The 27,646-nt window shown below is 43.4% G+C and overlaps 1 protein-coding gene across 19 annotated transcripts in view; it reads right to left on the reverse strand.

The window, feature by feature from the left end:
• Positions 1-1,530: 1,530 nt before the first annotated feature.
• The window catches only part of FNBP1 (formin binding protein 1), an 87,262-nt gene continuing 61,146 nt past the window's right edge, over positions 1,531-27,646 (reverse strand). For 5 of the 19 annotated variants that reach the window (XM_031556199.2, XM_019621445.2, XM_031556198.2 and 2 more), the window contains exons 9-17: positions 26,645-26,842; positions 25,081-25,263; positions 17,315-17,329; positions 13,817-13,926; positions 11,658-11,790; positions 10,717-10,838; positions 10,137-10,276; positions 9,118-9,276; positions 5,495-6,932 (exon numbers count right to left, since the gene is read on the reverse strand). In XM_031556199.2, coding sequence (XP_031412059.2) covers positions 6,898-6,932; positions 9,118-9,276; positions 10,137-10,276; positions 10,717-10,838; positions 11,658-11,790; positions 13,817-13,926; positions 17,315-17,329; positions 25,081-25,263; positions 26,645-26,842 — 1,095 coding nt within the window. In that variant the 3' untranslated portion in view covers positions 5,495-6,897. Of the gene's footprint in view, positions 4,608-5,494; positions 6,933-8,539; positions 9,277-10,136; positions 10,277-10,716; positions 10,839-11,657; positions 11,791-13,816; positions 13,927-17,314; positions 17,330-25,080; positions 25,264-26,644; positions 26,843-27,646 lie in introns of those variants that run through there. The other 14 variants (XM_031556194.2, XM_031556197.2, XM_019621449.2 and 11 more) reach the window with 14 other exon arrangements.

A 27,646-nucleotide genomic window follows, 5' to 3' on the forward strand; every position in this document is an offset into this window, starting at 1 on the left:
CCTAACTTTTTGTTATCCTCTGTCCATTAAAATACTCAAAGCTTCGTGCTGCATCTATATTTCATTTGAAACGTGACATCACTGATGCTTTTCTCAGACCCCCACCGTAAGTGTCTGGTATTTCTGAGCACATCTCGGCACAGCTAGCTTTGTGACTCGCTGTTAATGTAAGCCAGATATTATGGCTGAGCTGTATCAGCTCACATCTCTTGCTGCCTGCAAAAAAAAGGAGAGAAAACTGTTCATGCATTGGAATGACGGGGCTACTTCATGATTTTAGATTCTCTGCTCCCTCCCCCAGTCCTATGGAAGCAGCAGGAGAGGGGGGGCTGATTTACTTGTTCTCCTGCTCACTACTCCCAGGCTTAAACTGTGGCCTCAGACAGACAGCTCTGATGCAGCTAAGACTGGGATACACCGATCACAAATAGACCCCTAGAAAGGGGAATAGCTCTTCCTCCCATGGTGCACAGCCAGCATACTGGAACTTGACCCCACAGCTTCCCTTGGCCATCCTTCTCCTCAGCCTGATCCTGGAACCTGTTGTTGCCAGTGGTGCATCTCCACCCTCCTGAATGGCCAAAATAAATAGCATCCTGTGTTCTCACATGTTCACTAACACATCTGGTGGAGGTAAAGCTCAATTTCATTTTCCTCCTAGCTGCTGCTCACCTTGGCTTCAGGTTCCTGTCTTCCATCATTTTGTTGTGCTGTTTCTCTGTGAAGTTAGCAGTGCTACTACTGGCTAAGATAAATCAGAGGTAGAGCCAGACTGACGCTCCCTCCTGCTCGTTGTTTTCCAAAAGGCACCAAGACATGGAGCACATCTCTCAGCTCAGTTTTCTCTCTGCTTTTGAGCACTCTTTCTAGCAGACTGTTTGATAAACAGTACTGATCTGTCCTTACTTGACAGAGATGTTAATTAGTGCTGGCAAAGAACAAATGAAATTGTTAAAACAGCAGTCTGACCTTAGATCTCTACAGAGCTGCTTCAGGTGAAAGCATCACCAACCACGAGCTACACAGCTGCACTTCCTCATGGCTCCTGGCTGATGCTGCTTCCAGTGAACTGAACTAACAGGTGAAGTCAGAAAGTTTAAAACAACAGAAGAAAAAAAAAAAACAACAACCAAAAAACCAACCCATAAAACCACACCACTTTTTTGCTAGCTAGGAAGTTTGATAGAACAGCATCTCAAGGAGAGACAGTGTGTCTCAGAGCCCCATTGGTACTCAAACACCTGCAAATTCCAGTATGAAAAACAGAACCAAGAAAGAAGTACCGTGAGAATGCCATCATTCTGAATAGAGCAGGCTGTAACACCAGCATCTGGCTGAAGCAGCTAAGGGCACTTCTCAGCTAGAAACAGCTGTGGAAAGGCAGAAAGGTCCCTGGGGAGCCATGGGCCCAAAGCCTCACTCTATCAGAGAACCCCCAGCAGAGACTTTGTCTTTTTTATTGGGAAAGAAAAGGAACAAAACCATTTTTCTTTGTCCCTGCAAGATCAAAGGGGTGCAGTGAAACCATGCTTCTGGAATTAAAGGTTTATTTAAATATGTGGATGACTTTCCTTTCATTGTTACAAGGTCAGTGTTTGCTTTCAAATGGAAGCACTTTATTTGGTTGAATTCTGTCTCCAGAAACAAATGGGTAACACCAGAACCTTTTACATTGGCAATGAAATCACAACACTGAGATGCCACCAAAATCTAGAGATCAGTGCTCAAACACACATACACACACATATACAAATAAAAAAGTGCTCGACATCATCATGTTAAAATAGAATTTGGCTTCTTTTAGGTTTTTTGACACTTCAGGCAGGAAAAAATAACAAACAATATGCATCAAACTAAATGAACTTCTGAAAAATACTCAGCATTAAACACAACTTTCAGTATCAGTAAATATGTTTCTTCTCTATTTACAGATGCTAAGAAAGGGCATTAGAGACTTGCTGGGGACGTCAGGGTTTTGCAGCTGTGCAGTCCCCACTTCCAGGCAGGAGAAGTTCAAGCAGAGTTTTTATAAACCAGTGCACATATTCAGTCCTTCTGCTTTTGTATAAGGTAAACTCGACCAAAGTTACCCGTTCTTTACCCTGAATGAAGGCAGCAGAATAGAGATTGTAGGCTACAACATGCGTGACTGTCCATCATTTTTCTTGCGGTCAGTTTGCAGATCCAGGCATCAGGGAGCTGCTCCCCCAGTTTATAAAAACTCCATCCGTGGCCTTTTTATCAAACTCTTTCAAAGACAGGCAGGCAGCTAAAGCTAATGCTCCTTCTACAGTGCTGCTGAACAACACAGACTGCAACTGCCCCAGGGCTCCACAGAGGCTGACAATAATATACTGTCCACCCAGATTAAATATATAAAAGCAAACTTAGATAAAAGTTCGACATAGATGGCACAATAAGAGGTGAAAATGAACTCCCCTCGCTGCTGATTCAACAGTGCATCAGACAGATAATAAAACACTACAGCTAAAATATTCTATGGCCATTCTTGCACACCTGCTGGCTGCTTCACCACTCAGACCCCCAGAGGCTGCTCACACAGCTCTGTCACACATCTGCACAAAGCCACGAGCACTGCTGCTCTCAGAGGCTCACAGATCACACTTATGTGATCCCAGCTGCAGGGATGGAGATGGCAGTTTCAGTGGAGAGGGCCCTTCTGACTCCAGAAGGCTGAGGTGTCAGCCCTGCCCGCAATGCAGGCTCCACTTCGGTCAGATTAAAACATAACCTGGTGCTGGTTGATGCCTGCAGGCTGTAAGCAATGCAGTACAGCAGCTCAAGACCAACTGAAGGACTGAGGGGTTTCTGCTATGGAAATTAAAGGTGGGTATCTCAAGTGGAAAGGGACGAAGTTCTGAAGACAGTGCGGATTCAAAAATGACTTCATCCCGAGTGAGGAAGACCAAGGCAAACCCCAGCATGGAGAGCAGATGATTCTGGGACACATTTCTACACGCTGGCAGCAGAACACCACACACACACGTCTGCAAACTACACCTGAGAGGTTTCATCTCAGGGTCATCAGCCACAGCAGCTCCCATACAAATTTTCCTCAAGTTCTGGGGATTTTACAAGCGATGCTGAAGTTCCCTAAGAGCAAGCAGACCCCCCCAAACGATGGGTTGGTTTAAGATAAGTAAGGTTGGTTTAAGGATAAGTAAGGCCCTCAGGAGCTACGAGGAGCAACTGACTCTCTTACAGGGCTTAACCAGGTACAGGATTACTGTGACAACTTAGCAAAGATTCAGGGAAACCAACGCATTTATAGTAGAGAGATCTGGAAAGCAGTTGCCCCCTTTGTTAGGCAGCTTGGGTCATGCAACGTATTTGGAGATAAAGCACGACGTGACACAGCGCAGCATCGCTTCAGATAAAACCGTGTGAGAACAGGAGGGCTGAGGGCTGGCTTCTGGGCCAAGGTCCAGTCCATGACAACGTGGGAGAACGAAATAGAGTGCAGTTTTCTTTTTTTCTTTTCTCTTTTATTATTTTTTCTAAAAAAAATTCTGTTATTCAAACATTAACTGATGAGAACGCACAAGAGGTCATGCAAAAGAAGAAGGTAGGTCTGAAATGCTGAAAAACAAACCAACAAAAGAAAACTGCAAAGAGATTAACAACGAGCCACAAAATAATGTGGCCCTTGGGAAGGTGGGCGCAGGCAAGGCAACAGGGCGAGCATGCAGACTGAAACAAGAGCAAAATGGAGGTCTTTGTGGTGAGCAGAACGGGGCTTCAAACCAAAACGCCGGTGTCTGTGTGTGTCTGTGTGTGTGTGAGGGAGAGGAGGAAGAAAGGAGGGGGCAATAAAGAGGAAGGGGCAAGAGAACAAGCAGGAAAGAAAGTGTACATACGTGAGCTTGAAGGCTTTCAGGCAACAGCAAGGTCATAGGGATTTAATACTTGGCATGAGCATCAGCCTAGATTTAAAAAAAATAAAGGCTGAAAAGTATTAGTGACTTTTTTGTGGAAAGAAGAATACTGAATGATGCATGTGGATCAAGTTTAATATCTGCCAATTCAGAGTCCAGTCCAGCTGCTGTAACACTGTCCCCAGGAGCAGCTTACCACGTGGAAGCACCTCCTTCCCAAGCTGGTGAAACTACCTGCAGGATTAGTGCTAAAGGCACCATGTGAAATGCTGATGGACCAGTGCATACATTCAGATGGACTGAGGGACAAGGGAGGACAGAAGACAGACCTGCACATGCTTGGGACTCTCCAGGTGCCCTTTGCATCAACGGGCAGCCAGCGGTTCTCTGACCAGCACTGGGAGGAGCTGGGAGGGGAAGTGCCGGTTATTTTTTTATAGAAGGGCTGTGCCAAGCTGGTAGAAGAGCAGGGAAGGCTGGTAAGTTAATCTGAGCCACAAGTAGCATGCCATGGAAAAGAGCAAGCGTCTGAATGATACTGGGATGGAATTTAGGTCTGAATTTTTCAAGTGGGAACTCCAGACAAGAGTGGGTGTCTGGCTTTCCATGGGTATGTTTAAACTGCCTGCAGGGTAAACAGACCATTTTGTTTCTCCTTCTGTGACAAGCTCGCCCCGAGGTTCTTGCACCAGCACAAACACCTTTAGGAATCTAAAACATAAGAAAGACAAAAAGAAAGAGACTGGATTAGAAAGAGACTGGAGGAAAAGGGCTCCCTTAAGAGTAGCACTACCTGCAGGAGGTTAAAGGAAACCTGCAGGGTCACAGAGGGTTAAGCAAACTCCTGAACTCAGGCGTACTTCCCAACACTCCGTCACCATTCACCCTCAGCCCTTCCTTCCAGGAAGCATCGCTGGATCGCTGCTTTCCCCTGGGAGAAGGATGTCAAACCCAGGAGCAGAACCCTGCCAGCACTTTCTCAGCACAACAGCAGAGCAAACAAACAGCTTTTTCCGTTTCGATCTGCTAAGAGGTACTATATCTGTTCAAGTGAACGATACTGAAGAATAACAGGAAGCCAAAACACAAAGAATTTTGCAGATGAGCCCAGACCAGCCATCCCCTACACAGCAGGCCACAAAGACCCTTCACTCTTAGGGGAAGTGAAGAAATAAACAGGTAAGTGAAAGTCATCTTAGCCTCTGAACTCATGCTTGGTCACATTCCTGCAGCTTCTGGCTGAGGGTGAGCTTGCTGTGGTCACAGCTATGATCCAGAAGTTTGCTTTGGCTGAAGAGACTGCTTTACGGGGAGGAATAAAGGATGAGTCCAAACTTCCCTCACACTTGAGACGGAGGGACGACTCTCAGGTGCCCTTTCTGCCCGCTTCCACAGCAATAATGAAAGAAAAAACCTCCGTATGGTAGCACAAAAAGCTTCCACAGAGCCACAGCAAAATATTCTTCCTGAAAAACAACTGCATTTCTCCTTAAGGTACCTCTGTGTGGGAAGCAGGTGAAAAGCAGCTCTGGGCCACCTCCTTTCCATTAACAGAGTCAAACTCAAATGAATAGCCATTAAAAAAAAACTCACAGGAATGAGAAAATATAATGTTTATTAGAAGGAGACACCGTGGTACATGAAGCTATAAAGAGATTTCTGACAGATGACGATTCTTTAAAAAATAAGAAGAGAAATGGAACAACCACACTGGCCAGATTTAACAAACTGTAACACCAAACAAAAGTTCCTATGCGTTTCCAACCAGATGCAGACAGCTGAGGAACCAAAAGGGCTTATCAGAATAGTCACCAAAACAACAGCTAAGTTAAGCAGAACGACAACCTATAAAACCATTTATATTTATATATATAAAATGATAAAAACAATTTAAATTCAAGTAACTTTAGTTTTTAAGTTATGTTATATACATATTTTTAATACCAGGAGAACTAAAGACAAGTATTTAACACAAAGATTTTTTTTTAAAAGCCACAGTCCAGTTGCTAATTAATTACCAGTTCCTAAAGGATTTGGCAAGCATTAAATAATCAGATACGTCCTAGATCAAAAGTGCATCAGCATGGTTAACTTTCACCTATTGCTTTGTGCAAGCCAAGGCTCGCTGCGGTGGTTCCAGCAAACAGCAGAGCACTGAGCTGCCCACCAACCAGGGCTGTCTGTGGAGCCGGGGGATGCAGAGGGAAAATGGAGCAGACACGGGCAGAGCAGCAGCTGCGCTCACGTGGCTCCAGACTCATTCTTTGTTCTTCCCTCCCCCAGAAGCACAACTTCACACAACAGTCCCTACCGCTCAGGTCCCCCAGCAGCCAGCCCCTCTGAGGGCAGCACGCGTGGCTTTTCTGCTGGGTGCCACCAGTTTATCTTACAATTACTTCAAAGTTCTTCTGCGCATCACATTTAAAAGAGGGCTGTGCTCCCAAGCAGATTATGAGGTACCACATTTAATAACACAGGATGGTTCAGCCTTGAGCACAAAGCTCCAAATGGTTCCAGTATCGACAGCCAGCAGCACCAGCACCTGCCAGAGCAGGAAAGCCCTGCCATAAGCTGCACCAGCAGAGCCCCGAGCAATGCTCTCCTCATCCCCTGCAGGGAGAGGTTGGCACAAGCCCCAGAACACAACCATACATCTGACAGATCCAGTTCTCAGTCTGAACGTTTTTAGCACTTCTAACGGTTTCCTGAATGCATCGCAAAGGGAATGAACTGTGTTGGCTCCCACTGGTAGCAGGAAGGACAAAACTGCTGTTTGCAACTAAATTCGTGCCCAGGGGCAGCGCTTCCATCGGCAGTGATGCACATTTAAATTGCAAGGAGAACTTATACATGCATCAGCTGAGCGAGTGGCACCTAACAGAGTCCTTCATTGATGGCCACGTGCTTTCATCTCTTCTAAAGAAAACCTTCTGAAATAGATCTCTTAAAACAGCAGTAGCAGCAAACCCGTAGAACAAAAGGTGAACAGGCCTATGCAAACCTACTCAGAGATTTTCTGAAGTGATTTGTACCCATCTGGAAAAAAAAAAAAGGCAGAAGAAGATAGACATTACCGTTCTTTTTGTGACAGGGGTTGCTTACACCCTCTGGCTGGAGTTTACCATCGTAAACTTTACCAGCAGCCCTCACACAGCCCTGAGCTGGCTCACGTGGGCAGCACACGCACAGGGGTGGCTGCAGCACACAACTTACCTGTCCTACCATCCCAGAGGCACAGCGACAGCCCAGGGCTTTGCTTGGGCACCTCACCTAAGTGCTCCTTGCACAGCTGCACCGAGAGCTGGCAGCTGCTCCGGGGTCTTTTTGAAAGCAGGAATTGAAGTGTGTAAGTGCCTCAGCACTGTCATTTTCAGGAAAGTTGTAGTTTCCAGTTTAAATAGTCAGGGATTGAATAAAGTCCTTCGACAGCATATTAATATCAAATGAGAAAACTGCAACTTGCCACAAGGTTTGCCTTCTAAATGCAGCAGCGTTTCCCATAAATCTTTACACTGCCTCTCCAATGTCTTATGGCAAGTTTTCCATTTTAAAACAGGTAAATATCATAGTTCATTTCCATTAGATAGTCACACGCACGGTTGGTTTTATTCTTAAAGTCCAGCAAAATGAATGGGACAAATAAAAGATCTGAACTCCTCCCAGCTGTGTCAGCACTCACTCCCAGCACAGACTGCCCTTCAGCATCACTCAGAGAGGGAGCGTGCAGGGAGCCATGCCTGGTACCTCTGACAGATGGAGATGCCACAGCAGCTCAGCTGCTTCAAGCAGCCTGTGTTGCTGAACACCACATCTTCCAGCAGAACAATAATGTTGCTTTCAACCACTGCCACACACAGAGGACACCATCTCCAAGGGAGAGAACAGTGAGTTACGAGGTCTCTCATTCTGTGCTCTGTCTTGTCTTGAACGTGAAGCAGAGAAAACATACAATACAAACCCACCTTTTAAAGGTTAACCAAAGGAGACAGAGGGGCTGAGTTCACTTTTGCATCTCAGTTGACTCTATTTGCCAAACATAAAACTACTATGGCAAAATCAGACCCTAGACTTCCATCTGCAGCAGATGAGGCACACAATGATTAATATTGACCCCAAGAAAAAGTGAACAGATCAAATTATAGTGTTTGTTTACAGAGACAGCTCTCTTCTCTCTCCACTGTCCATAAACCTCTATGAGAATGGTTCCCTTTTCTTTCTAATTGGATGAGACGGTTTGTTTCACATCAAGAACTTTAAGGTTCTGGAAACACAATAATCTGAATGATTAAATGCAAAAGAAATGCATAAATTATTTAACAGTGGACTTCAAACACATCAATTTGAAACAGACCTAAAACTTCTCAGTGAATTATGTTACCAGGTATTTACATGCTAGCATGTATTCTACCCAGTATTCTCCTGTATGCACTGCTTGCTTACTAAATACACCTATCTGGGAGGAGTCAAAAGCAACTAAGAAACAGAAGACCATCCAGTTTAAGCTCAGAGTGCCTCCATTGACTGCATTTAAGCAGAAGACCCATTAGTTATGGTTCATCAGAAAACCTGTACTTCATCTGAAGTACCAAATACAGCCAAAAGTCCATTTTCTGAAATGTATCAAGATGGGAAAGAATAAAGGATTTTCCTTAACGTCGATGTTTTAATGATTTATCAAGGATCACAGAGTGCTGTAGAGAGGCTTTGGCAAGACTTCTGCTTCCCCTTCCAAACACACTAACTAAATGATGAGCAGGTTTCAGTTCCAACGGTCCGCAGAACTCATCAGGCTCTGAAAGCTACCAAGCTGAGACACAGAACACCAGGCTAAATATTTCCTATATAGCAATCCACTGGATCAGTTTGGGACAAACTTGTGAACACGTCTGAAATACCCCCAGGATATGAAAGGAAAACCAGCAATGTTTCCAAATGGCTTTGTGTTTCCTGCCCTAGATTGGGTGTGCAATGGTAGTGACAGGTGAACAAGCACTTACTAGGAAAGGCTGCATTTCCCCTCTACCACACTAGCCTTCTCTGACCAATAAAAAGCATGTTTTGCAGTACAGCAAGCCATATTAGTCCATGTATGAAATAACGCACTTCGTGGCACTGCACAGACTTTTAAACGGCTCTATATGCAACGCAAAGTTGCAGGCTTGGGTATCTCTGTGAAAGCAAGTAAAGTAATAATAATATTATTAAATATAAGTCATAGCACCTTTGGCATTTTTGTCCAAATAGACTTCAACATAAGACGTAGGGACATAGCCCTCCTCGTCTTCGTTCCTTCGGATTCGTGTCCACCCATCACCTTTGTCTTCTTCTATTACATACAGCATTTCTCCTTCTGCTACAGAAATTGTTCCTTCATTCTGACCTGAAAGACAAAGTAACAAGGATGTTAAGCTGCCCTGCACAGTAAGAACCACAGGTGGAGTAGGGGATGCTCATGGCACGCAGGAACAAAGAGCTGGCATCCTTTGTCGCATCACTAGAAGTGTGAACAAGAACATATGATTCTGGAGACAACCAGGGTTGGTTATCTCCAGAACTGGAGGGTACAATCTAAGAAGGAACATGATTCTGACATAAGAGTTGCCATCAGAAATGCCAGCACCACCATGAGAAAGAAGTCATGTTATCATTAAGCTGAACCTCACGACTATTCTTGTAGCTCATGTCCAGCTGTTACAGCTCCTCTGCTGGAAAGCAGTGATTGCAGGCCAGACATTTAAGTACCATAGGCAGGCTACAACTATAAGGCATTAATATAACATTAATAAGAACTTACTTCAGCTGAGTATCATAACCCTAAGCTATGTAACCCTTACATAAGTTTGTCCTCACAGCAGAACTCCCAAACATGTAACACATTTTTCTACCATAACATGCTCAGGTGATAACACAGCTTAAGCTTAGCCCCCCAGCTAAAAAATTCTCCTAGGAACCTTCGGTAAGAATGGGATGAAGTACACATCACAGACAATTTTATTCCCTCACTATTTCTCTCTACCACCGTGAGGATGTACAACTCTAGATTTGGCTCTTCTTGCAGAAGCCCTGCAAAATGCAAGACAAATCACTGCCCTAGAGCCACCAGAAAACAGAATAAAGCCAAAGCCTCACTCACTCCTTCTTTGTCTATTTAAGCACTGCAGAGGTTAAATGAAGGTTTCCCACTTGTCGTAGGAAGCAAACAAAGCAATAAGTAAAAGAAGAGTAAAGACTGAATGATACCTTCAAATGTATAGAGAGCTTTACATGTTCCTATGGTTGGTAGTGGTTCTTCATCGTCAAATTCATCGTCAAAATCTGTTGCAGGTACTTTCATCTCAGTCTCCTGACTTTGCTCTTCTGTGTAACTGCCATCTGGGCTGCTCAAGAGAGGAAAATACAGAGCAACTATAGCGACCAGCCTCAGGAGCAGGGAGGGTGGCTTGTTTACCCAGCACTTGAGGCAAGGTGAGCAACTCCAGCTGGAGCAGCTCAGCAATTCCACAGAACGGTCAGGACAGGCTGTTACCGTTAGCAGCTGTTGTAATGGGATGGTTATTTTTCTCTCCATAATAAAATGAACCTATCACACTTGCCTTCACAGCAGTGACTGCAGGGGCCATTATACTTAGAAAACCAGCTCATAAGGTTGTTGGAATATTCTATAAGGCTAAAACTAGTATGCAGAGCTCGTCACAGAGCACCTGCCTTCAGCCTGGCCACAAGTCCTGAATACTGCAGAGCAAGTTTTCCTGGCGATGCAGCTAAAGAAAGCAAGTTCAGTTATCAGCCCAAACAAGGCAGCTCTGTACAGATACTGTACCTCTCCCGGTCCTGTGCACAGCTGTTCACTGCTGAAGTGTTCTGGGCGTCATACAGCCCGCTCTGCCGCCGGGCCTGCTCAGTCCGCGAGGGCAACCGGCCCTCCACCTCGGCCAGCCAGCCCTGCCATTGAAAAGCAGCAGTGTCACATCACTGGAGCTTACACTCACAACAGGACATGCTGCTACTCCAGGCACAGTGAAGGAAGACGTGCAGCAGCTTATGGTAGCCTCAGTAATATCAGGAGAAAAGCTGGGGAGGTTTTCAAATGGGAAAGCAAGCAATCGATGGTAAAACAAATGACTGTGAGGAACAACATGAACAGGCTGTGTATCTTCATGTTTGTGGCCCAGCTTATAGAGTGAAGCCTTTCCTCAGTCCTATAATCCTTCTGGTGTTAATTGTAATGGGATACATTTCTAATGGATCCTGGTATTCCAAATACTGCTCGTGCTTTTGAGGTTCCTGTTAATGGCAGACTGTTCCTTAAAACATGTATCATCTGATGGCTTCTGACTTGCTGTTAGACTTTAAATGGTGTTTCCCACTTACATTCCTCCAATTTTCCACAGTCATCTGTAGTCTGATGATTGTCATTATTTAAGCAAGCATCTGAACCTCTCTGGGCAGTCTAGAGAATCCTGCATTTTATCTCCTCCTCTACTTGGCATAGATTTCTGGGCAATTTAAAGAGCACTGCTGTTGGCTGACAATCACAAGCGACGGTGCTTATTTATGTTACAGAAATAGGCTCAAAGATCTCAATTAATGTAAGTGATTAAGTAGCACTTCTCCATACACAAAAATGGATTGAAGCGTTTTCTTTCTATCTGGAAAAGCACGGAAGCACCTTACTTAGAAGTGTGCATACGCTGAGCTACTTTTCATCAAAGATGTGTGTACTCATTGAGACCAACATCACATTTACACCCCTCCCCATACCTCAAATTTCTGCACTTCTAATCGTAGCTTTTCAATGTTCTGTTCAAGTTCTGACAATCTGTGGTCCACACTCGCTGCGTCTCCCATCTGTGGGTTCTTGATATACACATCTTTCATTTTTGTTAAGGCATCTCTGAGAGACAGAAGAAAAACAGAAGTTCCTAAATGAATATCATCCCAGTTTTGGGGGGAGACAGACAAACAGTTGCATCATTCTTCTCCATCGTGGGCTGAAATCCAATTGAGTAACTGGGACAAAGAGCTGCATGCAGACATAATAGTAACAGAAATGGAGTGATAACCAGAAACTCTCGCCCTGCCTGTTGCATTTTGCCTTTTGCAAAGCTGATAGTTTGGAAGATATTTATTTCACACTGCTTAAAAGGAAGCTGAATCCAGATGGTTTGCATTTGTCACAGCGCAGCACAGATGGACCTTGGCCCACATAACGCGACCCTGCATCCTGTTAAGCTACACTATATTTGTACCAGACTGTTTCTGGGGGCTGTGTTTCATATCAACCCAGATGCCAAATGCCTACGGTTTCAGAGATGTTAATATTAGGGCCCACTATGATGAATGCAGTACCACAAGACCAGTGCTGATATAATACATGCACGAATCCCTCAGGGAAGCCTGCGGAGCTTTCACTGCCAGCAATGCGCTGCCTTTGACCTGGAGCAAGTTGAACTTAGGGAAAAAGTTATCTGCACGATGAACGTTTCAGAGCTTAGAGATGGATGGACTTACGAGCTGATTTCCTGTATTTCTGCCACAGCCATTCAGCTTTTCTCTAGGCATTACTTGGGGGGAAAAAGGTTAATGTCAGTCCCACGACTCAAGTTAACGCTCTTTATACTTTGGAATTTCCCACCAAACTCCTGACAATTGCAATCCTGTGCCTGCTTTTGCTTTGTGCAGAGAAAATGAGAAAAAGTGTGGGTGGCAAGGAAGTGGGACTGCTCTGTGGTTGAAACCCTAAGGGACAATATTGCAAACATGAGTCACGATGATTACTACTCTTTAACCCCTACTTAACTGCTGGTGTTAATTCCCCAATCACATACTATGCTCATTTTAAAATAGCATAATTTTAGTCAGATTTCATATCAGATTTTTACACTGGGTTACCTCAGAGTCAATACAGAAGGGTAAATCTGTACAGAAAGAAATGCAAGTTACCAAAGAAGAAAAAAGCTATGGAAAGTAATGTAACCACGTGCAAACTTCCTTTCTCATTTATGATATAAGTGATGAAAATAAAATAAAATGATGAAAAAAAGTCTGTCAGCAAACCAAAATTAACAGGTTCTTCAAAGCAATCTAGCAGAAAACACAGGCACATCCATGTAAATGTGAAGCAGTGTTTTGGGATGGACTAACAGCAGTGAGGCTGAGTCTTAAAATCACTCTGGAGAAGTTCTGTTTTTTTGTGTGCTGCATTTTTAATGCAATTGCAGGAGCCAGAATGTGAACAAACACTGAAAGCAACAAATACAAGCTGCCAGAATCAATAGAAAGCATGTAACTAAAATGGTCTTGTTCTCAACCACAGTGATAAACAAAGCCTTGTAGAAAAAGCATCCACAAAAGCACTGGACTCGTATTTCCTGCTCCCAGGAAATGTATGCTACAGATCAGAGTCTTAAGATACACACCAAACAATCAGCACTTTGGACAATGTTTCAAGCTCATAATAGCCTCATTTGCTGGGATATACCCACGATCACATTTGCCCATCAAACATTTGCAGGTGATCTGCTTAGTGTTGAGAGGTTTATGGCTGTAACCCTGATTGAGACCACGTTTACATCCTGTACTTACTAAAACCAATCAAACAACAAGCAAACAACCCCCCACCAGCACCCCCCATTCATCAGTAACAGATCACATCACACACACACACAAAAATATCTGTGTACCCAACAGCAATCTTCGCCTTGCTCATGACTAGACTGCTACTTTCCTGCAAGGGAGCTCCGACTTACATCAGCCAAAATTAAATAACTGATTACAGAAGACATTTTTAGCAATAAACAAACTTTGTGTCTTCTCTTGGAAGAGCACCTTAGAAAACACTACATCCTTATTTTTATCAGTTCTTACGTTTTAGTTGTTTCAGTTGATCTATTCATTTTCCATTGGAGGAGTTGGCTTACCTTTGATCCATCTCCTTCTGAATGTCTTTGTTTAGCTCATCGACTTTTTGCTGAAGTTTCTTTCTTCTTTGTTCAGGTGGGAGATTGCTGAAGTCCTCTGGCCCAGCTCCCTGCAGAGTGGAATGGAGGGAAAAAAAAAACAAAAACAATCAGAGTCTACACGAATCCTTCAAGACTGCATTTTGAAAATAGCTCACAAATCTGTGAAGCAATCACAATGGTCTGAAGCATTGTTATCATTTGTACTATGAGTTGTCAGCCCCTGAATTGTCAGGAATCAGAATGCCTAAGAAACAAGCCCAGGACCACGTACCACTTCCTTACCAAGTGGCTAATGGGAGATCAGCAAGAATGCAGGAATTCAGTGGCAAAGCTACTTTTAACCATAGCTAACACCAGATTTTACTTAACAGGATCTCATTTCCCTTGGAAAGCTAATTTTTCCTGCTTTTCCCTACTCCTAGACACAGCAACCCCCTGAAAGCAGTTGCTAGCTTCTACTCTTGTGTCATAATCATGTTTCTTGAGCATACTATTAATTGCTGGCCTGCTCTTACTGGTGGGTGTCCAACCTTCTGGCTTGCCTGGGTCACACTGAGTGAAGCAAAATTGTCTTAGGCCACACATAAAATATATAAAATAGTTGATGCATATAACAAAACTGCTTACATTTGTTATATATATATATTTTTTTAATTAAAACATTAAAAAAAGAGCAGCAAAAATGAAACTAGTGGGATATTTGACCTTGTTTTTGTGAAACTAATGCAACAGCCTGGTTTGACGGAAGTGGTTGCAGTTCTTAGTTCTCAATGTGTTTGTCAGATTTTTCATTAATTATTATTGTCCCAGTGCATCATCCCTGACTGCTCTGATTTTGTATAGCAGGTAGACTTACAACTAGTTGAATCACAAAAGAATGGAGGTCTCGTACATAAGCTAGAATTTGCACACGTTTCTCTCGTCTTGGTGTTCGCTTGTTTCACGTCCCATTTCTAAGGAGAAGTACTGGCATACGTGAAAAAGAAAGGGGCAAAATACAAAGCTGAGCACCCAAATTCAATAGCCCATCCGCTTACTGAAAGGCTGTGAGCCAAGCTGAAACATTAGTCTTACTCAAATGCCAAATATCTCTCTTAGGGGAAAGTGATTTAGGGGACGCTTTGCCACAAAGACTGCCCATGAGACCCTTCAGTCCTGTGCTGAACGTGCACTCTTTTTCTGCATTTGCAGAACGTTTGCTATTTGTAACGAAGGCATGTGGGTGTCAGAGGGATGGAGGACCACTCCACGCAGGTCACCTCCTCCACCTCCTCCTGTTTAATTTCAGTAAAGCAGAACAGGACTTAATGAAAGTGCTGCCACATTCGTGTTCAGTAGGAATGAACAGATGCATCTCAGTCGAGGCCTGATCTCGTGCGTAACAACACATCAATTTCCATTTTGTGAGACAAAGGGAAAGCAAATCTAACACAATGCAAGAAACAAGTTAAACTAATTCTAAATCAGTAGCCACGTGCAGTCCTGAGAGTTCTGAATTACTGCTCACATTGCTGTGCGTGGCATGGGAGATTTCTATTTTAATTCATTCTTGAATGCTGGCAGCGTTTGCTTTGCAGTAACTCCCACATCACATTAGACTGTTTCAGTACATTCTACAGTCAGCCTGCATGCTAAACCCATACATATCTTCTTAAGGCAAAGCATCTGGATGTAGGTTTGTAAATAAATGAGCAGTTAACAGAAAGACTGCATAAAATATTCTTTTCAGAAGAGAAAGAGATGCTTGAAAACATCCTCAGTTATACCAGATGTATTCAAAGCAATTTGGATAAGCTCTTCCTTTTCTATACTTCATTTCAATTGAAAGCTCTAGGCCAGATTAAATTCAGTATTTGTGCCCACAATGCTTCAGACCAAAGCATCAGCGTTGTGTAGAAATGCATGCCTGAGACTGGGTGAACTCACAGAGACTTCATTCCATGCTTGATAACTTCCCATCTGAACAGCAGCTACAGGTCCTCCTCCAGCAGGAAGAGGCAAGGAACAACTTTTGCACATGGTAGGCACATTGCATGCTCTCAAGCAAAAGATGCTGGAATCATCTGTCATGCTGTAAACATTGCTCATGTTTTCTAGAAATACACATCATCTTGATTTGTGCAATTCTTGGGGGAAGGCCAGGTCAGCTGGGGGGGACATTCCTACACATGTGCAGGCTTAGCTCAGCTACACTACACAAAAACAAGTGGAAATTCTTGGTATAAACACTTGGGACTAATAGGTCAATGGACTGCAATAGCCAAAAGAAGGAGGTTTCCAAGTGAGCCAGAGATTTCCACCGTTCCCCACTTCTACCACAGGTCTTCAGAAGTGCAATATTGCAAATGAAGAGCAGTGAGTGACTGCGTTGTGCAGGCAGTAGTAGGGCCCCAAAGCTCTGCAGGCACACCACAGCTACCCCAGGTAGCTTCCAAGGCAGACACCTCTCCTCAGAACAGGCTGCTAGGAACAGAACAGGTCCAAAATGATAAATCCATGGACAATGTGTATGTAGGGAGGATTAACAGGGAAGGAGCACCTAAGGCAGTGACTGGTGAGGAAAAAGAAAACTTCCAAGCTAATGCAATTAAGGAGCTGCAGATCTTCTGAAGCTCTACCTGCCACCAGTCACCGTGGCTCTGGAATTCGTGCATGAACTGGGGCAGAACAGCTGAGTTCCCCCTGGGATCACAAGGGGCAAAGGAACACCGGTGATCTACCAGAGACATACTGAGGTCTCAAGCAGCACAGTACCTGCAATATCAAGTTCAGCCCAATTTGCTTTCCCAAATAGGTCCACCCATTCCCTTTCCAACTCAGTAAGCGTTACCTTACCGTAGCTCAAGCAACCTTCCCAGCTGCATCCGAGATCGAATTTGGGGTTCATACACATAACATTATTTGCAAATTCAAATCAGACTGAGTTAACCTTGTTGGTTACGGTTAACAGAATTTTAATTATTATTAGTTATTCTGAAGGACTACATAGGGCTGTAAAATGTAGGCGACCATGGTGCAGATTGCCAGTAAACACCTGGACACAGAAAGCAAACTCTGTGCCTATGTTACAGTCACACCAAATACATGCATTTCTCTATGGAAAAAGTCCAAACAGATCTTGATTTCTTTTAACGTCTCAATTTATACTTACACAGTAACAGAATTACTTGATACTGTTTTTCTACATTTTCATAGCCCTAGATTACAAAAATGAAAGCTAAACTATGTATTAGAATTAATTTTTTAGCAGCTTATTAGAAAGACTGAGTTTCGATCACCTCTATTAGACTCCAGACCTGTGTATTCAGAGTTATCTGATAAACAGCAAAAAAAAGCAAACAAAGAAGAAACAAATTTAACAATTTCAGCGTCATGTCATACGTGGCACAGTGCACATTCAAACACACACAGAGTTGTGATTAAAACACAGGACAGGCATGCTGAAAATGTGCTTACCAGCTTGAGAGAAAGCTTCATGTAAAAATTGGAGAGATACAGGGCGGGGGGAAAAGAGAAAAAAAAAACAACAGAGCATCAGTAGAAGAGGAACTTTTCAGAGTGCTGTTCCAATAACACGACACACATCCCCCTCGCCGGATGGGTAACACTGACAGATCTGTGCAAAAGTTCACAAGAGGGCCCAGCAGCACTGGGCAGCTGCCGTGGCCTCGCCTGGAGCAGAGCTGGGAGCGCAGTGCTGCCTGCTGCTTCTGTGCTGCAAGCAGAGCTCTGCCTGCCCTGCCTCAGTACTGCTGCTGCAAGAGGGATTTTCTCATTCAATTTCGAGTTGCAAAACAAATTTTGAATTGCAAAAGAAAACAAAACACCTGTAAATGCGTGCAAGTCACTTCGGACCGAAAACGTGCTGAAATGCAGGAGCAGGGAAGGACAGCACCTAGCTGCAGGTAGGAAGAGGTATGGCACTGCTCCTGCTGCTAAAGCCTCGCTGGGGCCTCTGGTCATTTCCAGGAGACAAAGCCCAGCTCACAGGCATGTGTCCAAACGACTGTACTCCCAGATTGCCTCTGCTGCTGCACACAATGCTTTCTGGGCAGCCACTGAAGCCATTTGGTGTTCTTGAACAATTCATACAGATACTTATCTCAAACTTATTTTGGCCACACGGTCAGACAAGGTCGGGACCAAGAATAAGGGGAAAAAAATCTCTTCACGCCAAATTGATTCTATGGCAGCACAGCAAGACGTTTTTGAAGCTACTTAAATGATACACGTGACCCAGTCCCCAAAGGTTAGCACATCCCCTGGTGCAGAGCTAAAACATTATCTTCTAGCTAGTCTGGGAAAGGAAGAGAGTGCAAAAAGAGAGGCGTACATTAAAAAAAATAACCTACACAGCAGCACAGCTTGCCTCTGTGCTACATCACCTACACGTTGGGCTCTGAGCAGTGCTGGAGGGCCTCAAACTGAAAGGTGAACAAATGTGTTCAGGCAGTCAACCACCAGAACTACCAGAGCTCTCTTCCAGTGCTGGAAGATGTTATTTACGTTATTTCCAAGAGATTGGAGCCTACCAGTGCCTTTCTGCTCCGTGCCAAGGAGCACCAGCTACCTGCTGCTCAAGGTACAAAACCAGACTGAAGGGAGAATGAAAACTGCACTCAGGCTTCCAGCAGCCCTCGCTGTGACTGTGCTGCCAGCTCTGTGGAATGGGGTGCAATGAGCTGCTAAATGCAGAAGTGCACGTGCTCTGTGCCAAAGACAGCTGACGTGTGAAAATGGGAAAACATCTCTTGCCCCAGGCCATAATCTGTTGTCAGACTTCTGCACACCTTGCCATTCAAGAGTTCTCTAACAGTAGCACTGACAGCTCCTGGATACACAGCTCTCACAAACAGGTGCTCCGTTTTTAGCAAGAGTTCTTTTGGGATGGATTTAAAATAAAGGTGGCTCGACACCTATGATGTTTTTGACAGCCTGCTCAAGAAATACTCAATTTTTAAATAAGATTGTCATTAGTCAGCAGGAATACGTATCAATAATTCAAGGAAAATATACAGCCTTAACATTAACAGTGAACTATTCCATTGGAACTGATACATCAAGTGACAATGCAGCAGTTCAGCTTCCCTCTGAAGTTCAGTCTATCAGCACAGAAACGCTCAATAATCACAATGCAGTAAAGAAATTTACTCTTAGCTACGAGGCCATTGAAAAACCAAACCAATCAATTTGAGAGAAGAATCGCAGGAGGAGGAGAGAGAATGAGCTAAAACATAATGCAGAAGAAATTCAGTGCAGGCAGCTTTTGTTTGCATATTATCTTTAGCATTCCTGTGAACTTTAGCATAGACATGATCAGCACAAACTGAGATCCTACATATATACAGACAAGACTGATGGTGCAGAGGAAATATTTACCTATGAAGCACTCTATAGAGGCACAGATGTATGCTACATGCGCTGATGTCTAAACACTAAGTCTAAAGGCACTGCACTACTGCAGGGAACCATCTGCATCACGGCTATTCTGCTGTAAAGTCAGCAAATTTCAGAGATTATACACATTGTGTGCCCAATTCTTGCACTGTTAATTAGGTACGACAAAAATAGAGAACTTATTAAGAGCATTTCCAAAGAGAACATGGGGATTGTTACAGCCAGTACGAGTAAAGCAGATCACAGACAATGAAATGCTGAAATAAGTCATATTCACAGCTTTCCATTTCTGAAATGCGTTGATAATTTTACACGACAGTGATTCCATTTCTATAAACAAATATAGGCAGACTGAAAGTAAATCTGCATTAAACATTCACTGAATAGCTGCTTTTGCCCATTCTGTTGGGTTTTCACAATGATAAGCTTGCTCACAGCTCCTGGACGAGGAGCATTTTTCCCCTCAAAATGATCAAATAAATCGCATTGCTACAAAATGAACAAATCTGTTTCAAGCTGCCAATTTAGAACAAGTCTTGCAGGGAAAAAATGAAGAGCCTAAGAGCCACAAGCTTCAATAACACATGAGAGAGCATGAAAGCAGCAGGTCCATGTGTTATTGGACAGTCACAGACAGACACTAACCTCACTTACAGAAATCGGGGTTGAAATAAATCACTGCATTTCCAGACAGCCCAAAGGTAAATTTCTTTCTCAGTGCTCCTGCAGCAATCCACCCCATACAATGCTTTCGCCGGGTATCAGATTTAGAGGTCACAGACGTTGATTGCATGAGCTGTCACTGTCACAGAGAGCTCAGGGAAGTTTCTCAAAGCTCGCAGAGTGCTCTGCCACCACGGCCAGGGATGCGTCCCCAGGCTCATACAAGGGGCTGGCTCATGATGGTCAAACTGCATTCGTAAAGTCATTTAGAATAAATGCAAGGAACCCACCTGGAGCACTTCTACGTAGAAGAGATTTGCTGTAAAAGCAGCTCAGCTTACAAGCTAACAAATATAGAATATAATTTTTCGTTTTCTGTTTATTTTACAGCCAAACACACTTTAAACGGTTCCAAGAGGAGTGTGAATTTCAGCATTTCCAGGCCTAGCAGACAAGTCTCTCCTGCTCTTCACACAGTCAGCTGCAGCTTGCCTCTCACCAAGTCTGCAGTTTCCCATTTCTTTTCCACAAAGCACATTTCCACAGCACACTCTCGGGGCGTTGTAAGTGGGGTTAGCGACTGTGCAGCAACGGTATGGGCTGATCACACCATACGTGGACTTACAACGTATTCCCTAGCCTCAATGGCACACGTGGGTGTCCCTAAAGTCCTCTTCATGAGTTCTTTGTGAAAATACAAAGACTGTGTCTGCTGGTGAGTCAGCAAGAGAAAACACATGAGTTACGGTGGAGACCAGCAAAGCACCCGTGTTTACTGCTTCTACAGCAAAGACAGCTCGGTGTTTGATAGCTTTTAAGTGCAAAGTGGAAACTTGCTAGATGCTCTGAGAGCATTAATCGAGTTCGGCACTTTTATAACACTTAGATCTCGTATTCTTAAAGGCTAGCTTAAACATGCCATGCCAGATAAAATCTCTCTGCTAAAATAACCTTGGTTTTCCTGAGCCCACCCGCCCCAGCCCCGGTGTTTTGGCACACACACACTTGCATTACAACACAGAGCACTCCCTTGGGCAGGGAACACAGCAGGTGAGGGGCTGGTGTGGTCTGGTTGGTGTTTGTGCACAATCACGGCAAAACCAGGTCGTGGTCAGGGCTACAGGTATCAGGAAAAAGTGCACAGGGCATCACAGAAATGAGACAGGATGGAAAGGGAAAACGTTAACTGATGCAACGGAAATGAAGTTACATTGCAATGAGGTCAACAACTTCCACTTAAAAAGGAAACCACAAAAAATCCCCTCCATCGGACCCTATGGGGCTGTGTGGGCAGCGACAGCAGCATCTGTGCCTCTGCTCCCAGAGCCACCTCCTGTCTGAGCACAGCCCAGAGTCCGAATGACGACATGAAGCAACTCAGCTCAATGTACACAATGGTTCAGTGGTGTAAGTTCTACCCCTGGATTTGGTTAGTTCAGAAGTGCTGCTCTTTAAATAAAGGTGCTGATGTTACTGCCGGTGTAGCAATAAAGGAAAAACACAAAATTAATTTCAACTAACAGAATACTATGTTTCCTTTGTCCTCAAAATGGAATTAGAAAAAGCAGAGCAAGCATAAATGAAATTATGACTTATGTAAGTGGTTCCTCATTTTTGTACTCTTCTGGATTTTACTTCCCTAAAGAGGCAGAGCTGATTTTAAGCACTGACTTTTTTTTTTTTAATTAAAGAGTTATTAGAAACAGTAAGGAAAACAAAACCCTTGTGTAGACTTTCCCCTCTTTTAGCTCAGATCTTCTGTAAGCACTGTAACGGGTTCTTAATCATTCCTCATAATGGACATTTCTGCTTTTGGGGTTAGAAGAAAGTAAGTTTGATGAAAATAGGAGAACATGATTAGAAAACCACAGACACTGACAAGTGTCAGCACCAACATCAGTTCTGTTGTTTTTCTTTCAAACAGAGCAGGATTTCATGCTGGCAGCGATCACTGGTACTGCTGTTGGTGCATTAACCTCACATCTGCCATTCAGATATCTGCTTCCTTCCACGGAAGCAAAACTCAATGGATTTTTAGATTGAGAGCAAAACTAAAGCCAGATTGCAGGACATAACGTTACACACACAATTCAACAGTCACCAGTGCCTTTTCCACTTTAGCTTTGTAATCTCTCTTTCCAAATGTAACAGAAGATGCTAAAGCAAAACTTGGAAGGAAATCACTGAAACACACTGCCACTCACTGCAATCTCAAAAGGATTTATGGAGGAACTGAATGGGGAACTGCCTCACATTCCAAGGACTGGTTACAGTGTGTGGTTCTGCTGTGTTCATCCCATTACACTACTGTTGTTAGGTGTGTTCACATGAAGTAGTGCCTTGCCATCTTCCTCTTCCTTAAACCAGAGACAGAAAGGAGTATGATCCCATGTCCTCTCAATTGTGACTCAGCCCTTTGCAGGCATTAACAGCTCAGTTTATCAGCAAAGCCAGGAAGGATCCTCTTCTTGACAATTTGTTTGAACGATCTAAAATAATCTTAATTACTTAAGTACTTTAAATCTCCCATGGCCACCTGTACTGCAAGGTGTTTGGCTGAACAAAACCAGCACAGGGGCAACATTCAGAGCAAATGAAATTATTCTGTGTCAAAGCCAACCATCCATTACGTTGCACTGTTCTGTTGGCTCCCTGCACGACCTTCCCAGAAGTTGCTTTGCTGATGTATTCCTGTACAGATCAAACACTCTTCTGCACAGACAGCTTCTTCCTACCTCCTCCTCTCTCATTTCTTTGGTAAGATCTCAGTGCAGCATTAGCAACATTACTGCTCGTGAGCAAAATTCAGATGTTCTCGGATCTGGCAGAGGGACAACGAGATGGAGAGGAACCGAGAAAAGGAAATCTTATCAAATGTAATATTGTAAAAGCGGAATTAACCATATTATCCAGCTGTACTGAACATAAGGAGGGCCACATCAGGCAAATTACAACAACTCATCTCTCATCTGACAAACAAATGAGATTGGGGTGCGTCTGGTTAGAATTTTATTTTCGAAGATCGTTAAGCACTTCCATGACCTTTCAGTCTGACGCTGTGTACAACAAAAATCACCAAGGACCTACGAAACATCAACTGCGTTCTCAGAGCAGACAGAACGAGCTGCCAGCTCTTAGCAGCCTCTCCTCCTCCATACTCCTAGATGAACTAAGCGGCCTGAATTCGTCCCTCTGGAAAATGCCACGATGATCTGAACGTTGGCCTCCAACTCTGTTGGATGAGTCAGGCACCAAAACTGTTTACATACAAACATCCTGGTAGCTAACAGGGGAAGGAAATGGAAGAGAAGGAGAACACAGTGAAAAAGGTTCAAATGAAGATTTAGTAACAGCCTTCCTTTTTGCATTTTTAATGAATTTGTCAGCAGAAATTAGAAGGGTTCCAGAGAAAGCTAGAGGAAATTGTTCTCATTATTTCACTTTTCAAACGAACCAACTAAAAGTAACACAGCACAAAGCGTCTGTAAGACTCAGACTTCTCAGACAGCACATAATATTATGTCATTTTTTCAGGCAAGTATTAAAAGTCATAACTGCTTATGAGGCCAAATAATAAATAAGAGTTGGTACATTTGAAATAGAAGCTCACGCATTGCCCAAGGAACTATCAGCTGGTATTTTTAGACTGAACTAGAAATATTCAGCATTATTTTAAATAATCAGTGCAGTGAATGGCACTACTGGAGGACTAGGTCACAGTGTCAGCTCCCACCTCCAGCACTGCCTTTCTCTCCATGTGCCTCTCTGCTGCCCCAGACAAACAGGGCTGCCAGCAGCCAGCCCGACCAAGCAGTGCAGGGGCACCTGCTGCTATAGAAGCAGGATGGAAAGGCAACTCCCCCCTGCTTAAAAGCTTAAAAGAAGAGATGTTGTGAACCAAAGTGCAACTGAGGGGAGAAAGCATTTACCAAACCTCCTTAGGACAACTTAGAAACCAGTTGCATCCCCAGTAGAAAGCATCAAAAATGGGAATTTTTGGATCCTACACTGAATACATCATGAAATGGCAGTTCCTTAGAGAAGAACTGAAAACTGCCCTATATTAAAAAAAAAAAAAAACTTTTTTTCTTTAAATTTACTGTCTGTAACCAGACGAGAAAATACTGTTTATAGCAGTGTTTTCAATTCTCTGTGACTAACCACTGAAGTCCCCCACTGAAATCAGCTTTACTGTTAAACAACTCCAGTCCTCTTTCCTAAATGTCAGTGCAGTCCTGGAGCAGAATTTGGGCTTTTTTAAGGAGCTGCACTTCCTCAACATTAAAACGTGTTTTTTAGTGCAGGCTGTGAGGTACTGCACACTCGTGTCTCCTTCCTGTGATTTTTATCAATAATGCTTTTAAGGACCCAAACCTCAGAGCCAAAGCAGTGGTACATGAGCAACTTCTGAGTACAGCTGTGCCACATATGGGCTTGCACGAAGAAAAAAACATTCTTTGCTCTATTTCAGGAGAAAAGTATGATGAACTTGCAATGCTGGTGTTGTGTCACAGAAGCTGATTTAGCTCCATCTACACTCAGGTGGATCCCCAAGGTCAGCTGCAGGCTTCCAGCCTCTCTACAACGGAGCAGCACCCAGCTCAGTGCTCCAGCTTCTGGCAGGGAAGGCTCAAACCCCAACCCCTCAAAACCTCCCACCTGTGTTTCAGAGCACGTCTGTCTGACCATCAGCTCTGCACACAGAATACAATTTTGAACCACGTGCACCATAGCACGGGGAAGTGAAAGTCAGTTCAGGCACCAAAAAAATCTGTTGACTTCATAGGAAATGCCAGAAAGATCTACAATTCTGAACAGCGGTGGATGCAGAGCTGCTAAATTCATGACCTGTGACTTGTATGTGAATATTGCTTCAAGTTCAGCTGTTATTTCTGAACACTGGATCATTCTCCCTCCTTCCAAAAGATAGGAATGGGTAACTTCTATCAGAAACTGTACTTTTTGTGGTTTCGCTGTGGGATTTTTGACTGCAAATGACTTCACAGGTTGGGATTCCTTGGATTTGTCTGCATGTTATGATAAAACACAACGGACTCATCCACCAAACAAACAAAACAAGTTCTTACACAACAGAACGTGCAATATAAAAGCGCAAGAAAGGAAGAAAAGAAAGAAAGAGAGGTATCCAGAGGAGAACTTACCCCGCGCTTTAGGCTCCTGAAGCAGTGGATTTTGGGTTTGGAGGTCATGAACTCGTTGAAGCGATGGGAGAGGGGTTCCTTTTGCTGCTTGGGAGACTGGGGGCCGTTGGGAACAGCAGAGGGTGAGGCAGAGGCAGGGGGAGGAGGAGGGGGCTGATGGGGGGATGTTAAAAGGGACATAAGCTACGTATAAGAGATGGAGAAGTGACAGAATAAAATCAAAATAAAAAGATAAAACACAAAACGAAAATAAGCATCAAAACCAATATTTGAAATTCAGAGAAAAAACAATTAAATAATTAAATATTAAAAGGCCATGGTTCAAGAAGTGGGGGGAGAAGTATTTAGAGTTGTGTTAAATGAAGGTATGATAAAATTGAAGATTTTAGTAAGTGATGCAACAGAAGAGTAACAAAGCATTTTGACGGGAAGCTCATGCAGACTCTTCCATGCAGTGCTATCCCTATAAACTGCCCTGCTCTGCTCTGTGGACAACTCGGAATAATGCAAATGGATAGAGCTTACAAATACCTGAATTTAAATGGATCAGATAATGAAGGTACCTTAGTGCCCAGTAGCGTTTCTATTATCTGGAAAACAACAAACCACATTCCTTCCTGCTTTCAAATCATACCTCAGTAACGTGCATCAAACTTCACTTCTACAAACGCTACAAATTTGCTCAGGAGTTGGTCCCATTTTTTTTTATTATTTTTATTTTTTGCTTCTGGCTACACTAATGTAAGCACCAGACAGCCAACTTCTCTCTTCTACCAGCAAGAGGAACGACCCATTTTGATCAGGTAGGCTTTTGGACTATCAGTGTCATTAGTAAAAGTGGTTTGATAAGGGTCAGAGCAAGGGTGAGATCAAAACAGTGAAGCTGCTCTGGGCTTCCATCAGTGTTTCTGTAAACTGATACAGTGCAGTCATCCTGACACATTCTGGTATCCTCAGATGTACGGTGCCATGCATTATGGTGTAAAATATGACAGTGAAATGAAAAAGGTTTAATGGATACGTAAGTTAACATGGTCTTTAAAAAGTCAGCTGCTCAGTTAGCTGTGCTCCATTAGTTATGCTAAAGAAGAAAGAACTGCAGCAATTCCTTGCTTCCCACCACCCAACTGCAGAACCCGATGCACAGACTGAGGAGGTCACACAAATGAAAAGTCAGAGAGTTTTAGAAGTGTCGAAACAGTAATGACACCTTAGAGCTTCCCAGAAGTAACAATGTTAGTTAGCACACGTGACACTAAGCAAGTGTATACAATTCCTTCTGAGTTAGGAACAGAAATGGACCATGGCAAAGACGTGACAATTAAATTAATATAAAAACTGCAACATAATTAAAGAAATTACAACGAAAAAACTTCAAAGATATATAAAAAACCTTAAGTAACCGAAGACTACAACAAAACACCATACTAAGACATCAGTCATTAACTTTCTGAAACTAAAGTTCTCTTTAAAAATTTGCAATTGCCCAGATCTCTAGACAAGGCAGCGGCTATTGACTACACACGTACTAGCTAACACCAAGCTCATGTCTGCAGGTCAGTACCTTATTTTTCTTGATGAATGGCCATAACTTGCCCTTGGATTTGCCACCAAACTTCGGCTCATACTTCCCATCCCCTCTGGAGTTGGAAAGGCTGGATTCGGAGACGGTCCGCTTCATGGGCTGAGTGAAGTCCTCAAAGTCAACATCTCCTGGAGGCTCAAACCCTGATTTAAAGGCTTCTATTACCATTTGTGAATCCTGAAATGGGACAGATCAAGAACAAGCGTAAACACCTCAGTGAAGGCTGTCATCGCACCGGTGGCACAGCAGAGCAGACCAAGGACAAAAATATTTTTTTCCTATGGAGCAAAAAATCTTTAAAGGGACCGGTCTCACCCTGGCACATAAATACTCATCCTGGTCCCAAGTTCTGGAAGAGTTTCTCCTTCTGCTCCAAGATTAAGGCACGCTTTCTTGCATCTGTTGTCATTACCACAACATGTTTTAAAGAGGTATGCGGAGCATATTATTCCACCATGTAAAACTGAATGCTCCCAGATCCCACAGCCATACACTGGCTGTGTACTCTCTGCAGTGGCTTTGCTTTTTTTTTTTTTAGATAGAAGAAGATGATAAACTATACAAGAAATAATATATAGCATTTATCCTAGTCAAGCCTACGTACATGATTAATTATACATAAATGCAGACTTGGACTTAACTTGCCAAAAGCATTTAGGTCTAATGGCCTCAAAAAAAGTTCTTCTGAACACTTTTGATCTATATGACTATATGAGGAAGGAAGCTTTTTGCATTATAGTGTTCCAACAGTTTTTACTCTAAGATCATTAGGGGAACGGTGCACACAAAGATCTCATTAGTTCTCTGGAGAAGGGCACCATCATCCTGTTTGAATTAAAGAACTTGTTGCTTTGGAAGCATTTCGCAGCTTCTGCTTACATCCATGGGTAAAACTGCATTCATGAGAAGTCCAGTGGGATAAGCACAGATTCAGAGGCCAGATGCAATTAAGCAAAACACAGTTTTAAGAAAAGCTTTGCA

This window comes from Meleagris gallopavo, chromosome 19 (genome assembly GCF_905368555.1).
Source record: "Meleagris gallopavo chromosome 19, MGAL_WU_HG_1.1, whole genome shotgun sequence".
Lineage (NCBI taxonomy): Eukaryota > Metazoa > Chordata > Aves > Galliformes > Phasianidae > Meleagris > Meleagris gallopavo.